Raw genomic sequence first — 16,477 nt, 5'->3', positions numbered from 1 at the left:
GGGAAGAGAGGATAACATTATGCCGAATATTCCAGGGGAGTGTACACACCCTCTGTGATGTTGTTCCTCGTATCCAAAGGTAGAGACGATGAGATTACTGGCCATATCGCAGGGGGTGTACACCCTTCTGTGATATTGGTTTTGACATTCTGTGGGGGAGAAGACAACATTAATCCCAATATGGCAGAAGGTGTACAGACCTCTGATGTAGTTCCTACTGTACAGGGGAAAGAGAAGAATATTGCTCTCAATATCGCAGGAGTGTAACTACCCTGCCCCCTGTATATTGTTCCTAATATGCAGCAGGGTGGAGGCTGATAGTACTCCCAATATCCCAGAAGGTGCACACACACGTGTGATATAGTTCCTAATATCCAGCGGGAAAGAGGCTGATTTTACTTTCGATATCGCAGTGGGTGCACACCGCCCCCAACCCTGGGGTATCGTTCCTAATATCCAGGCGGGAAGAAGATGACATGGCTGACAGTATCGAAGGGGGTGGACACCTCTTCTGTGATATGGTTTCTGATATCCAGGGGGTGAATGGATGATATTACTTCCAATAAAGTAGGAACCGTACAGCCACCCTGGGATTTTGTCCTTAATAAACACAGGGGAGTGGTGATATTACTACCAACGTTGCAAGGGGTGTGCACCCCGCCTGTGATATTGTTTCTTATATCCAGGAAAGGAGAAGATGGTCTTAGTACCAATATTGAAGGGATATACAACCCCAATGGGATATTGTTCTAAAGATATAGGTTGAAAAGGATGAGACTCCATCCAATATAACAAAGGGGTGTACACCCCGCCTGTGATATGAGTCGTAAAACCTAGAAGAGAAAATGATATTGCTTCCAAAAACACGTGGTGTACACCCACCCTGTGATATTGTTCCTGTCATCTAAAGGAAGAGATGATACTACTCCCACTACCGGAGAAGCTACACACCCCCCTGTGATATTGTTCCTCATAACGTGTGGGGGAGAGCGTGATATTACTTCCAATATGACGGTGGCTTGACACCCAGTCTGTGATATTGGTTCTGCACACCAACTCTGTGCCCCTCGTTTCCCATGCGTTCTCTCCATAGTTTTGGAACCTCGGGGGAGGCTTTGTCTTTGGTTACAGATGAAGAGAGGAAGGGTCTGAGGGGTTAAGGAAGTTTGTTACTGGAAAGGGGTTCCGATCCAGACCCTAAGAGAGGTTTCTTGGATCTCACAGAAGAAAGAATTTGGGGCGAGTCCATAAAGTGAAAGCAAGTTTATTCGGAAAGAAAAGGAATAAAGGAATGGCTACTCTGGTCGGGCGCAGTGGCTCACTCCTGTAATCCTATAACTTTGGGATGCCGAGGCAGGTGGATCACCTGAGGTGAGAGGTTCGAGACCAGCCTAGTCCAACATGGCAAAACCCTGTCTCCACTAAAATACAAAAAATTAACTTGGCGTGGTGGCAGGTGCCTGTAATCCCAGCTACTAGGAAGGCTGAGGCAGGAGAATCACTTGAACCCAGGAGATGGAGGTTGTAGTGAGCCGAGATCACGCCACTGCATTCCAGTTCAGCCAACAGAGCGAGACTCCATCTCAAAAAAAAAAAAGATGGCTGCTCCATAGGCAGAGTGGCCCCAAAGGCTGCTGGTTGCCCATTTTCATGGTTATTTCTTGATCATACGCTAAACAAGGGTTGGACTCTTCATGAGTGTTCCAGGAAAGGGGTGGGCAATTCCCAGAACTGAGAGTTTCTGCCCTCCCGAGACCATGTAGGGACCCTCCAGATGTTGCCATGGCATCTGTAAACCGTCTTGGCACTGGTGGGAGTGTCTTGTAGCAGCCAATGCATTATAATTAGCACATAATGAGCTGTGAGGACAATCACAGGTCACTCTCGTGGGCCATCTTGGGTTTGGTGGCATTTGGCCGACTTTACTGCAACCTGCTTTATCAGCAAGGTCTTTATGAGCTGTATCTTGTGCCGACCTCCTATCTCATCCTGTGACTAAGAATGTCTAGCCTCCTGGGAAGGCGGCCCAGCAGGTCTCAGCCTCCCTTTACCCAGCCCCATTCAAGATGGAGTCGCTCTGGCTCACGTGCCTCCGACAAGTTGGCCTGGGTTGAGTGTTCCCTAGTGTGTGGTTGCTGGAGCTGTTCCTAGGAGTAAGAGGTATTGTCAGTAGGAAACAGGCCTTTGTTAGCGCTGGGGCTGGCACTCTGCCCCAGTATGTCGGCCTCATTTTAGTGGTGACAAAACTGGGGCTTAGAGACATCAACTCCCTCACCCCGAACACCCAGGCTGTGCGTGGTGGGCTGGGGTTTGAATGTGGGGCTTGAAGACCCATCATCTCCTCTGGTCCCCCAGTCTCTGCTGCCCAAGAGGAACAGGGTCCCAGGATCCAGTCCCCTCGTGGCACCAGCCAGGGTGGGTAGAGATGGGGAGGCACAGTTCCAAAGCCCCCCGGACTCTGTGGCAGGTCGGGGGCCGAGAGCAACCTGGACCTGCGGACCCCACCCCGAGAAGAGTGGCTGCACGCCGGCCCAGCGGGCAGGAGATCTGTGTCCTCAGTAAACGTGATGGCGCTTCCCGCTCCTCCAGCCAGGCCGTGCTGTCTTCACGTTTCCAATCATGCGGCCTCCTCTCCAATTCCCAAGCCCAACCCACAGAGACAGCGATCTGGGGTCCACGTGAGGTTTGTCAGCAGCTCTGACCCGCTGCTTCCCGCCAGCCTCGCGGCCGGTTCTGGAAAGCTCTCTGCTGCCCCCTGTTGGGGAAGCTCGGGGCAGGGCTCTGGCTGCAAGTATGGGGTCCCAGAACCTCCTGGCTCTGTCACCTCTGCTGGGTGGAAAACCAACCCAGGACTGAAGCAGCAGATGGGTGCCTGATTCCTTATAATCAGAGCTCCACCCACTGGCAAGTCTCTCTCCGGGCCTCAGTTTCCCCTTCCATTAAACAAGGGGCTTGGGGGATACCAAGGAGGGGTAACAGCTTAGTGAGGATGGCAGGTTTCTTCTGGGGAGATGAACACGTTTTGAAACTACATGGCGTGAGTGGTTGCACAGGACTGTGAATGCACAAATGCCACCGCATTATTTGCGTTGAAATAGTTAATTGCATGCCATGTGAACGTCACCTCATTTAAAGTGTTTACAAGAGGGGCCTGGGAGAGTGCAGTGTATGTGAGAATCACGTGGGACACCCACAGTCTCTGAACCTCGGTTTCCTTGCCTTAAACTGGCAAAGAGACCATGTGAGCTGTGTTCCCTGGGGCCAAGAGATTCCAAGAAGGAAAACCTGGGATTCCAGGGACTGGGATGAGGCCGGGGGCCGGAAGGGGAGGGGGCCTGTGGGGACGGCATAGGGGGCAGCCCAGATAAGGCTTTCAATACTGGGTAGCAGCGTCTACACAGGCGGAGATCCCTGCATCTCACTTCCCGCAGGGCTGACCGGTGGCCAGAGGTGGGACTGGCCAGGCTCGGCCCAGCCAAGTCTGGGAGCAGAGGACACTGAGTGAGGGATCCCCGGGTGTCACCCTCACTGGCCTGTGGCTCTCCTGACACCACAAGAGAGGTCCAGGAGCTGACCTTGGGTCCTAATGGGGGACACCTTCCTGGCAGCAAGCTGGCAGGGTGGTGTGGTGGTCAGTGTACTGGGCTCTGTGTCTCCGCCCCTACCTGCTGTGTGACGGTGGGTGAGACACCTAACCTCTCTGTGCCTCTGTTTCTTCAATGGCGAACAGGGGCACTAGCAGCCCCCACATGCGGGCACAGTGGCCTGAAGGATAAAGGCAAGGGCGGCACGAGACCCTACAGCAAAAGCTCTGAGCAGGGAGCTGCCCAGGGAGTTCTACCACCATCTCCCCTCTGGCCGCCAAGGAAACCGAGGCTTATGGTGACCTGGCCCAGGTCTGTTGGACTCAGGGTCCTTCTCATCCCCAAGATCAGAGGGCTGCCACCAGGGAAGGAGCTGGCCCCTAGACACCGCCCAGGAAGCACACAGGGAAGGATACCATGGGGACTTCAGTATGTTATTGCAAAAAAACATATATTGCTATTTGAACCCTGCTTTCATGCCTCCATTTCCCAGAAAATGAGCCACGGGGGAGACACCAGGAGAGGCAGGAGACCATCCTCCTTGCACAAAACCCACTCCCTCAGATGCTGTCCTCAGCGAGGGTGGCTGGGGCCAACCAGGGGGCCCACCCGCAGAGTGGCAGAGGAGGCAGGTTGACCCTGCAGACATTGAGCATTGTGGTGAAGGTCCTGGCCTTCTGGTAGAAGAGCAGCGACTTCTCGCAGTCCGGGAGGAAGTTGTGGGAGATGGTGGCTGGCCGCGTGTAGGTCTTCAGCTGTGCCCTTCTTGTTGCCCAGGTCCACGGTGGCTGCCAGTGCCAGCTGGTAGTACCTGGCTGCATCAAACCGTTCCTGAAGGGGACAGGCCATGCTCAGCAAAAGGGGGACTCGGAGCCTTTCTTCCCAGAGGCTGTTCCTGTCTCCAGGTCATTCCACATGTCCAGCCAATGCTGGCTCACCCCATGAGCCCCAAAGCCTGTGACACTGCTGTGGTCTCAGCTGCAGGAGGTGGGGACAACCCTGAAACCTCTGGAAGCCTTCCTGACTATCCCTATGCTCGGCTCACCCCAAGCCTCTTGCCCCAGTCCCACCCTCTCTGCAGGCAGTGGCTGCTTTCCCCATGGGCTGAGATCAGGGCAGATCCTGCTTGTTCTGAGAGTTCCATGCAGGACCCGTGGCTCCAAACCACAGCAGGGCCACAGCGTTGAGTGACCCAGGCTCCCCTCTGGCCCCTGTCCATGCTGACCATTTCCAGGCCCTCCACGGGCCAGGCCAGGTACAAAACCATCTCACAGGTGTCCTCCCTGGCAATGTTCCCTGAAATATTGACGGAAAGTGACTCCCCAGACATCCACTCCCATTTTCAATGCATCTTTGGCTCAAATTCACCATCCCTGGGTTGGGATGCTGCCTCCCAGACTCACCCACCTTGCCCAGCGCCCTCCTCAGAGCTCAAACATGTGCTTGGAGCTTCCCACTCCCCAGTTACCCGTGCACCTCCACAGAGCTCTGTGCTCTGGGATAACGCACGGTTCAGACACCCAAGTTGGGGGCTGAAGAGTCATCTGAGGCCCATCCAGCTACACCTGGCAGCCTCAGACCAGCCTCTCCCACCAGGGCACCGGGGGTCTGACTGGGGGGAGCCAGCACTCCTCTGTTCTAAAAACACCACATTTATCTGTGCCCAGAGCTGAGCCACACCGTGAGCTCAGAGGAAGGGAGAAGCCGTCCCCGTTTCGGGGTGCATGCAGATCTCGGCCCTGGCCCTCCCACTGACATGTTGTGTGTACTTTGACATGTTCCTGTGCCTCTCTGAGCCTCAGTGTCCTCATCTGGAAAATGGGGACAGGACTTCCCGCTCATGATTGCTTGAGATCATCAGATGCAAAGGGTAGAGCCACTGTCATGTCCAGACCCGAGCGTTTGTCCCGGGCAGGGGCACGGTCAATATCATTCCCGGCGAGATCACTGGGAAACTAAGCATGTGCATGGGTGGCCCTGCCTCCAGGTGGGAGGCCTCAGCCCTCCAGGTGCCCCCCCTGAGGCCCACCCACATCAGCCCACAGGCCAGCTCACCTGGTAGAAGGACACGGCTTTCTCCCGCTCACAGGCCCCATTGAAGATGTCTCCAGCTGCCTCAAACAGCTCCACCCCAGGTTGGAGTCGCCTGTGTACAGGACCACATTCTGTGCCACCTGAAAGGAGGCAGAAGTTCCCTCAAGACCCTGGCGAGGTGGCCACACCAACCTTCGCCAGCCTCCTTCCTCTCACACACTGCAGGTACACCTGAGCATTTTTCAGACCTGTGCATTAGGGCTGCCCCACCACTGGCATGAGGACAATGAACTGATGCACCCGAGTATCAGGAGGTGACTAAGCAGCTGCAGCCCAGGAGCCCGACACCTGTGAATCCTACCACCAGGGCTAGCCCTAGCCCACCCCCCCTGCACTCAAACAGTCTCCGTGGCCCCCAGATTGCTGGGAGCCCATCCCCTGGTTCCCTTCTGCGTTGCCACATCCCTGCCGCAGCTCAAGACCACTCATCAACAGTGTTTGTGGGTGGGCCTGGTCCCCTCTTGGCCATGAGCTCTTGATCCTTCTCCTCAGCTCAAGGAGGTATACAGCAGGTGCTCAATAATGAAAGCTTCACTAGGCTCGTGGGCTTCACAATTTGTCCCAGATCACACTGTGTTTGGGAAAGCCTCTGAAAACAGCCGCTATGATAGATTCATTTTGTAAGGAGATGTGCCACGTGTCGCTTGGAGCAAGTTCTTCTGTGTGTTAACTGAGTGGTCCCATTCTTTGAGCATGTGCGTATACCAGCAGGTGCTAGGCACTGTGAGGGGCCACAACTCTGCCCTCAGCGAGAAGATGCTGGCCACTGGGGGAGGATGTGAGGGAACCAGTTGGAGAGAGGGAAAAGGCACACAACGGGTGCTCAGCAGTGGCTTAGGAATGAGTAGATGGATGGATGAATGGATGAGCAGATGTATAGACACATGGATGGGTGGGTGGGGGCGTGGCTGGAATGATGTGTGTATGTCTGTATGGGTGAGTAGATTATGAATGGGTGGAGGGTAGATGATGTATGTACATATGGATAGATGAATGTATGGATAAACAAATGGACAGATGAATGGAGGAATGGATTAATAGATTGGTGGGTGGATGGATGAATGATGCATGGATGGACGAATAGGTGAGTGGATGGATGGATGTATGAATAGATGGGTGGATGGATAATGGAAGGATGGATGGATGATAAAAGGATGTATGAATGATGGATGGATTCTGGAAGGCTGGATGGATGAATGGATAAATGGATAGATGGATGATGGAAGGAAGGAAGGATGACCAGGTGAATGGATGGGTGATGGACGGATGGATAAATGGATGGATGGATGGATGAACAGGAGGTGAGTGGATGGATGGAAGGATGAACAGGTGAATGGATAGATGATGGAAGAATGGTTGGATGAATGGATGGACAGACGAACAGGTGGATGGATGGTGGCTGAATGGATGGATGATAAAAGAATGGATGAATGATGGATGGATGGATGAATGAAAAGATGAACAGGTGAATGGATGGATGATGGATGAATGGAAGGATGAGCAGGCGAGTGGATGAATGATGGATGGAAGAATGAACAGGTGAATGGATGGATGATGGAAGGATGATGCATGAAAGGGGTAGGAATGGAGGATGATAAAAGGATGGATGATGGAATGGATGGAGGGCAGGGAATGGATGGATTATGGATGGATAGAAGATGTTGGATGGATAGAAGGATGAACAGCTGAATGGATGGATAATGGAAAGAAGGCGGATGGATGGAAAAAACAGTGGAATGGATGGATGATGGATGGATAGAAGATAAAAGGAAGGATGGATGGATGGACGGACAAGTGAAGGATGGACGGACAGGTGAGTGGATGGATGATAGATGGAGGGATGGATGGGTGGGTGGGTGGAAGGACGAACAGGTGAATGGATGGATGATGAGGATGGATGGAAGGATGAACAAGTAAACGGATGGGTGGATGGACAGGTTAATGGATGAATGAGTGGATGGATGGACAGAGAGTGAACAGCAGAGAGGCCCTCCTGCCTCCCTTGCCACTCACCTGGATGTACAGGTCCACCAGCTCGCTCTGCCGCAGGATGTAGTAGATCTTCCCTGCTTGCAGCCAGGCATGCGCCTCCTCTACTGGAGGTGAATGGGAATCCCCAGACTTTGTTTGGTGTAGTCCAGAGTGTATCTGTAGGTCCTGGAATCAGACACAGGTGTCGGAACCAGTCTGCCTCCTCCCGTGGGTCTGGTGACAGATGAATCTGGAATGTGGGGACTGGAACGGCCCTCTTGTGTGTGCAGTGTTCTGCCCTTCCCAGGCTGCTGGGAGGGCCAGGGTGAACACACACGGCATGGAAAAGGTGAAGGACATCCTTCTGAGGGAATCGAGCATCATGCTGCCCTGTGGCAGGAGGAGTGTGCTAGTCTATCTCCCCTGCCTCCCAGACATGGCCTGTGTCTTCTCCAGACGCACCAGGAGCCGTTAGTGTTCAGAGGCTATCTAGGTCGATGGTTCTCAAGGTGTGCAGGCATCACAGTCACTCGGAGGCCTGTCTGTATAGCTTGCTGGCCCTGCCCCCAGAGCTTCCGGCTCCACAGACCTGGGGCAGGACCTAGAACTCCCACTTGCCACAAGCTCCTAGGTGATATAGATGCTGCTCTGCTGGTCCAGGGACTACACTTTGAGAAGCATGACTCTAGCACACTGGCCCATTTTCCTTCTGTGAACCTGAGGCCAAGACTGGAGCCAGTCTCCCGGGTCCCCATGGAATCTGGCTCCTTCCCTGCTCTCTCAGTAAGTCCGACACTAGAGAGGCTGTGTGTGGGGTGGCCAGGGCCACCCCACCAGGTCAGGATGCTCGGGGGAAGCCGAGTGGGCCACATATGGGACGTGAGACCTTGAAACCCTGCCCCAGGGAAGCAGGTGACACAGTTGGCTCTGTCTTCTGTGGGAGAGAAGCCACAGGTGGCTGCTGTGGTCACATTTAAGGGGAGAGATGAAGGCCAGGAGTGAAGACTCGGGGCAGGCAGAGGTCAGATGACAAAAGCCACCAGAGTAGGAAGAACAGCCCAGAGTGCCCGTACTGCCTCTGCTGGGGTTGAGATGACCTTTGACCCAAAAAGCGAGGCTCAAGCTGGGACTCACGAGCCAGCAGCAGCCTGGGACGACCCCAGACCCACCAGCTCAAAGCATCTGATGCCAAGGAACCAAATGATCCAAAGGAAAGGGGTGATGGGGCCCTGGGCCAGCTTCCCTGTGCCCCCTCCCTGCCCCTCCCAACCCCCTTGCCCCCCTCCACACCCCCACCACTGCAAAGCCAGCCCTCACCGCTCGGTGCCCAGGGACAGGTAGAGCTGACTGATGGTCTCCAGGAGCTGCCCCCTCCAGCACCTTGTTGGTCACCTTGTGGGCCAGAGAGAGCTGGAACTCGTGGGAGGGACACTGGGCCTCGCTGGGCATGACGACGCTGTAGAAGTAGCACAGCCACTGGACGGCCCGCAGCTGGCCTGGGCAGAAGACAAAATGGAAGACGTCAGCCTCCCAGCATCGAAGAGAGGCTGGCTGGGCTCGGAGGCCCCTGCGCTGTGCTTGTCTCTTTCACACCTCTGTAAACCTGGGCCCCATAGGCAGGGAGCCTGATCTCAGACAGGCCATGTACCTGTACAAGGGCAGACACCGAGCACACCGTGACATGGGCACAGCTTGGTGCAGATGCTCATGGTAGAGGCCGGCCTTCTTTACAACCCCCAGGGCCGAGGTCCTGGCCAGGCTTGGCCCCTGCACCAGCCAATCTATGTCTGCTTCACAAAGTCCCTCTGGCGAGGACCAGGGCCGCCTTCAGCCTGAGCTGATGAGGCCAGGGGCACAAGTAGCCCCTGTCGCAGATGGAACCCTGAGAGAGCAAAGCCAAGTGTCATGTCTGCCACACATGGCATCATGTTGGGGGAATGGGGTTCAAAGCCAGCCCCTGGTGTTCCCACACATGCTTCTCTCATGCAACCAGGCTCCAAAACCATAGGCTCACTGGCCTCTCCCAAAGCCACGGTGCTGGGAACAGTGGAAAGCTTCTGATTTTCTAGTGTCAGAAACATTCCGAAAATTAACACCGGAAACCAGGTATGCCCAATGGACATCTGTCACACACGCCCCCCAACGACAGCTGAATACACTGTCCTCTCAAGTGCCCATGGGACATTCCCAATGACAGACCATGTGCCAGGCCACAAAACTAGCCTCAGTGAATGGAGAAGGACTGAGACCAAAGCAGAAGTGTTCTTCAGCTGTACTGGCATGAAACTGGAAATCAAGAGTGAAGGAAAGTGGGAAATTCAAAAATATGTGGAAATTACACACTCCTAAACAACCAGTGAGTCAAAGAAGAGACCATCAGGGAAACTGAAAAGTAATTTGAGAAGAATGCAAACAAATGCACAGCCCGGGCCAGCACGGTGGCTCCCGCCTGTCATCCCAGCACTGTGGGAGGCCGAGGCAGGAGGATCGCTTGAGTCCAGGAGTTTGAGATCAGCCTGGGAAATATGGTGAAACCTCGTCTCTATAAAAAAATACAAAAATTAGCCGGGTGTGGTGGTGCACATCTGTAATTCCAGCTACTCGGGAAGCTGAGGCATGAGAATGGCTTGAACCTGGGTAGAAGTTGCAGTGAGCCAAGATTGCACCACTGCACCCCAGCCTGGGCAATGGAGCAAAACCAAAAAAAAAAAAAAAAAAAAAAAAAAAAGCACAGCGTATCAAAAACTCCAAGATGCAAAGGCAGTGCTGAAAGGGAAATTATAACTGTAAATGTCTACATTCAAAGAAAGAAGAAAAATCTCAAATCAAAAACCTAACCTTCCACCTTGAGAAACTAGAAAATGAACTAAACCCAAAGTGAATAAAAGGAAGAAAATAATAACGTGAAAGTGGAAATGGAAGTAAAAATACAGAGAATGGAAAAACAAAAGAGATAGTCAACAGAACCAAAAGTGGGTTTTTTGAAAATAATAACAAAATTGACAAGTCTTTCACCAGACTGACCAAGAAAAGAAAGATGGGACACAAATGACTCAAATCAGAGACTGAGCACCATGGCTCACGCCTGTCATCCCAGCGCTTTGTGAGGCCGAGGTGGAAGGATCGCTGAGGCCAGCATTCAAGACCAGCCTGGGGGAACATGATGAGACCCCATCTCTAATAAAAATAAATAAATAAACAATGACAAACCCAAGTTTCTAAAATCAGAAGTGAAAGAGGAAACATTATTGCCGACCTGACAGAAATAAAAGGATTCCATGAAAACACTACGAACAATTGTACACCAACAAATCAGACCATCTAGACACAACAGCCAAACTCCTAGAAGGACACGAACTACCGAAAGTGACTCAAAAATGACTCCAAGTAAGCATGTGGGGTATCAACCCCACCCTCGGTCTCCTCGACCGTTCAGCGCAGGGTGGGGAGACAGGGACGCATGATCTCTATTCCCTGGCCTGCATTTCCAAGTCTGAATCCCCCAGCACCCTGGGGAGGGCCTCGTAGGAGGAGGTGCCACAGGCTATTGTGCCAGGAGCCACCGGAGGCTGCAGTGGGGGCTGGGGCACTGGGCTCCTGGAGGGTCTCCTTCCAGTCAGAGAATGTCCCTGGGGAAGAAGCCTGGGTATGAACCCCTCACCCCTCCTTGGGCAGATGTGTGGGACCGGGGCCCCTTCACACGGTCCTTTCCAAAATCTCATCCCTCCTAGGGCCAGGAGTGGGTGCCAGGCCTGTGCTGGGAAAAGGGCAGATTTGGCCACAGCCCCTGGGGCTCTGGTCCAAGCCACAGGAGGCACCTCTGAGTGGTCTCACTGTGCCATGACAAAGTGCTGCAAGGCAGAGGGGACTCAACAGTATCCCTTGTCTCAACCATTTCCCTGGACTCAACTTCCTCATCTATTCTCTGTGGCCTAGATTTCGGACAGCCCTGCCCACCTACTGTCTGTTTACTGCTCAGTGTGCAGTGGCTGTTCGACAGCACTCCATGGCTCCCCAGTGCTCTTGGGGAAAAGGCCAAGCCACAGCCTGAGGCCCCAGGCCCTGCTTAGCTCTCCAGAAGAGCTTCTCACCATCCAGCACCCAACCCACCCACTCCCAACTCTGCACCTCCCTGTATGAGCCCTGCTCACTCACCCCCGCTCACACCCCATTCATCCCCGCTCACACTCCTGCTCACTCACCCCCACTCACACCCCCGCTCACTCACCACCACTCACTCACCCCCGCTCACAACCCACTCATCCCCGCTCACTCACCCCCACTTGCCCATCCCTGAGCCTTCACACAGGCTACACCATCAGCCCCTCCCCCACCACCAGGCCCTCATCCACACCTATTACTTGACTAAATCCTCTCAACCCTCTGGTCCCAGACTAAAGAGGCTTCCCTAATTCGGGGCCAAGTGCTGCCCCGCCATCACGCCACTCACCTTTTGTGGCTTCTCTGGCCTGAAGCTCACGTTCCCACGCTCAGCACCTGCTTCCCAAGGACCCCACAAGCTCCATTGTGGGTGGGGCCTGGCACACTCTACGAGCTGCTTTTGCATGAACTGCTCTGTGGCTTTGGGCAATCACCCACCCTGTGTCCTCTGTGAAGTGGGATGACAGGTGAGCAGGGCTGCCGAGATCCCAAGCAGATAAACAGGCACAAGAACTGGCGTTCAGGGCCTGGCTCATGGAGGGGCCCCAAGTCCCAGCTCAGCAGAGCCTGCCTTGATCCCAGGGTTATGGCCAGGGATTCCCAGCAGGCAGGACTTTCCGTGCTCAAGGCAGGATGGTCCCTGAGCAAACCGGAAAGAGCTGGCTGCCCCAGTAGGGCACAGAGGGCCTGGCCCTGAATGGGAACTGCCTGTCTCCAGGGCGCTTGCCAACATCTGCTGCTGGCCATGACTCAGCACTTTTGATGGTGGAAAAACCACCACTTGTTTCCGAATCACAGACCCCAGGTGTGCCCTGACCCGAGTGGCCCCAGAAGACGCACAGGAGGAACTAGGGCACTCACTGTCCACGTGGTCCATCTCCACGGCGACCAGAAGGGCCCACTCACAGTAGCCCTTGCCCTGCTGGGCCAGGCCCTGGCGGGTGCAGAGGTGACCCAGCTGCAGGAGTACGTGGGTGAAGTCCCGGCCACACTCCAAACAGGGAAGCCTCGAGAACAGACGCGCGGCCTCCAGAAGGTAGTGCTGGGCCAGCCTGCTGGCACCCGCGTGCAGGCACAGGGTTCTGAAGTTGGCCAGCACCACTGCCTGGTTCCTCTGCTGGCCCAGGTCCCAAACCACCCATAGGGAGCGGTAGTAGCTGTCTGCCTCGTCCAGTCCGTCCTCTTCAGAGCCACAGCCACCATGTTGGCAATCACACCTTCCTGGTCCTCGCTGGCCACCACTGCATCCTGAACAGACTGGAGGATGTTCAAGGCCACCAGGCTCTGCCCATGAAGCACGTGCAGCCAGGCCAGGGCCACCAGGGTGTCCACGATGGCACAAACTCCGGCAACAGCACTGGCTTCCACCGCCTGTGTCATGAAGGTGACGGCCGGGCCGTGGTAGCCATGGTGGCTGTACGGCTGGGCCAGGCTGGCGTGGAGAAGGCCATGCAGAGCCTGGCCTGTGCCCGGGGTTAGGGAGGCCAGCGCTCGCCTGAGGTAGTGGGAAGTCTGGGTGGGCAGGCTGTGGGGCTGGAGGGCGTTCTGGAGCACCAGGTTCATGCTCCTCAGTGAGCCTGCCAGCGAGTCCTGTGTCCTTAATGAGGCCACCTTGACACAGCTCAGCACCAGGTGGGGCAGGCACTTCTGGCTGTAGATGTCAGCCAGGAGCAGGGAGCAGTCTGAGAGCCACGCAGCGTCTGGGGCTCCGGAGTCCCTGTGCAAAAGCAACAGCCGCTCTAGGAAGGACAGGGCCTCCTCGGGCTGCTTGAGGTGCACGTGGTGCCTGGCCAGCAGGAAGCAGGCCCGGGCCTCGGCCTGCAGGCTCTGGCCACCCCCCGCCCACTGCAGCGCCAGCTGCAGGAGCTCCCCGTCCGCCTCGGTGCTGCAGATGTGGCCGGGCGTCCCCAGGAGCAGGGCCATGGCTTTGGGAACCACCTGTGTAAAGTTCTCCCCGTTCTGCTTCCGGTAAATGCTGGTCAGGTTGGCGTACACAGCCACCACCTGTAACAGGTCCCCGAAGCTGCCGTCCAGGGTCCCCAGTGTTTCCTCAAAGTACACCCGGGCCTGGGACAGCTTGAGCCTCCTGCAGCACAGCCGCCCCAGGAGGAAGCAGAGCCTGGCCAGGGCCATGAGGAGGCCAGCTTTCTTGGCCGCCCCTCGGGCCTGTGCCAGGCGCCCAGTCAGCTCCTCCTCATCGCTAAAGCTGCAGAACATGCCGCTCAGCCATGGCAGCGCCACGTTGTACAGGCCACAGAAGCTGGCCTTGTATCCAGAGGTGTTCAGGAACAGCAGCCGTGAGCTCAGGGCCTCTGGATCCTCCCCGTCGTCTTCAGCTTCCAAGCAGAAGGAGGGCTCCTCGGGGTCCTGCAAGCTCACGTTGCTGGATGCCGCACAGAGACTCCAGGACGCTGGCTCCTGGGGGCAGCCTGGGCAGGCCTTGCATTGTTCCAGAACATTCCTCACCTTCAGAAGGGTCTCCTGTGGCTTCAGGCCCAGGCAAGGTGGCGGTATTTCTGCAAGTCACAAAAATACCTAGACAGATTAGAGTCCAGCAGTGAGTCCTTGGTCCACTGGGGGCAGGGTCCCCGCATCCCTGCCCTCTGTGTCCCTGGTGCAGCTTGCATTAGCCCTGGAGAATTATGTGCAATGCAAACCCGGGGCCTGGAGCACATAGGAACTCCGGCACTAGGGGGACAGAGAGAACACGCAGGCCCGTGGCCCGACTCTCCTACGAAATCACCCTCCTGTCCTGCTTTGTCGCCCACCTGACAGCATGGTTTTAGGAGACTATGTCAGCTCAGCGATCCCTCAGAGATGCCTTTCCCTTTCAGAAAGAATCAAAGCCTTCTAACTGGACCCATGTGTATGCAGCACCACAACTACAAATGTAACTTCTGTCAGCATATTGGGCCCCCTGATGGGGTACAGGAATCCATGAAATCCTCAACAGCCAATCAGAGCTACTGATCAGCTCAAAAGCTGCTATGCAAAATTGGTAAAGCCACCGACGGCACAGGACAGGGGTGTTGTACCCAGGTACCAAGCTCCGTGCAGGGAAACGGACCATCCCTGCAGGAAGGATGGGAAAGCTTCCAGGCCCCTGTGGCCACCTTCACCTTGGATGGTCTGAAAACCTGAAGCCCACAGTTCCTAAAGGGTTCACAAAGGCCAGCCTGCTCCAGCAGCCCACTGGCACCTGCTGGCTTTGGTGGATTCCTAGCCAAAGCCCCCTCCCAGAGGTGAGCAAATGAGCGCATTTCCTGTTGGAAAACCTGGGATGAAAGGAGGCATTACAGGGAAGGAAAAAACTAGATTTAAACAGACTCTCTTTTTCAAGCTCACGTGTAAAAACTATTTTCAATACAAACTGTCTCCTTATTCATCTGTAAAGCCTTGGAATTAAACAATAAATAAATATGATTTAGAGGCAAATGTCTGACTTGACTTCACTAGATTAGCTAAGAAATCTCCCCCACCCGGCAGAGGCACACAGCCCCTCCCAGCCACTACCCTGGCCTCTGGGGCAGCTGGAGAGCCACGTGCCTTTGCTCCAGGGACTTTGGCAGAGGGTGGAACCACCCACTCCCCGAGGCTAAACCTACTACAGCCTTCCCTTCCCCACTGGCTTCTCAGGCCTCCTCTGGGACCTTGTGCCTGCATCCCAAATGTACTGGGATGGATCCCATTCCCAGAGAACTTCCAAGGGCCCTTGGTGCATCCACATCACCAGGCTGTCCACATGCGGACCCTGTGTGAGGGGAAGAGACAGAGCCCCAGAGCGGAGACGGGAGGGTCTCCCTGAATCAGCCCCTCAGGAAGGAGCAGACCCTTCAGGGACCTCAGTTGAGGCCCCTGCAACCTAAGGCTCTGAATTCTGCTACCCGCTGAGGGCAGTGTGGCCTCCCATCTCTGAGGCAGAGCACAGGGCGAACTGCAGCTTCTCCAGGTCATGAGAAAGGAACCCAGAGCTCTATGTGGGCCCCAGCAGTGGAAAGGATGTCCCATCTCAGTCGGGGACCAGGCGGGGGCCAGCATGTTCATTGGAAGAAGTGTGGGACCCCACAGCCTCCAGTGTCATTGTAGATGAGAGGTTCAGGCCCACCTCAGTCAACGTCCCCCAAGCCCCCAGCCCGCACCACAGAGGGGTGACAGCCGCATCCAATGCCAACCATACTCAGCTCTGTCACCTCCCCCGGCGTTACCCCAAGGCCCAGCCCATAACCAGAGAAAGCCTGAGCCACCTGCAAAACCCACCTTGTTCCTGCGGCTGCTCAGTCTCAGCTTCCTCTACTGAGTCTGGCAAGGGAGAAAAGAGAAGCAATCAATCCCCCCAGCCAGCACCTCTGGTCCCATGTCAGGTTGAGCTGGGTGTCGGTGCTGCAGGGTGAGAGCATTGCAGGGTGCGGGGTTGAAAGTCATATCATCCTCTTCCCTCCTGGATCATGGGAACAACATCACTGGGGGGTGTACACTTTCTGCGATATTGGGAGTAACATCGTCTTCTGTGCCTTGGAATATTAAGGACAATATCACGGGGGGAGCGGGTACATCTTCTGCAATATTGGAATAATATTATCCCCTCTCCCCCTGCATACTAGGAAAGATATGAGAGTGGGTGTTCACCTCCTGCGATATGGGGATTAATACCATCTTCTCCCCTTTCG

The 16,477-nt window shown here is 55.2% G+C and overlaps 1 protein-coding gene across 1 annotated transcript; it reads right to left on the bottom strand.

Moving 5' to 3' along the window:
- Positions 1-4,144: 4,144 nt before the first annotated feature.
- On the bottom strand, positions 4,145-14,880 carry LOC117090791 (SH3 domain and tetratricopeptide repeat-containing protein 1-like). The gene is given in 10 exon segments (XM_033223405.1): positions 4,145-4,415; positions 4,655-4,880; positions 4,992-5,079; positions 5,640-5,730; positions 8,967-9,019; positions 9,021-9,145; positions 12,672-12,971; positions 12,974-14,326; positions 14,468-14,498; positions 14,854-14,880. Coding segments are annotated over 10 exon segments (2,565 nt in total).
- Positions 14,881-16,477: the final 1,597 nt, after the last annotated feature.

Source organism: Trachypithecus francoisi, unplaced genomic scaffold (genome assembly GCF_009764315.1).
Source record: "Trachypithecus francoisi isolate TF-2019V2 unplaced genomic scaffold, Tfra_2.0 Contig01113, whole genome shotgun sequence".
NCBI lineage: Eukaryota > Metazoa > Chordata > Mammalia > Primates > Cercopithecidae > Trachypithecus > Trachypithecus francoisi.
This window is presented reverse-complemented; position numbering and strand designations above follow the sequence as displayed.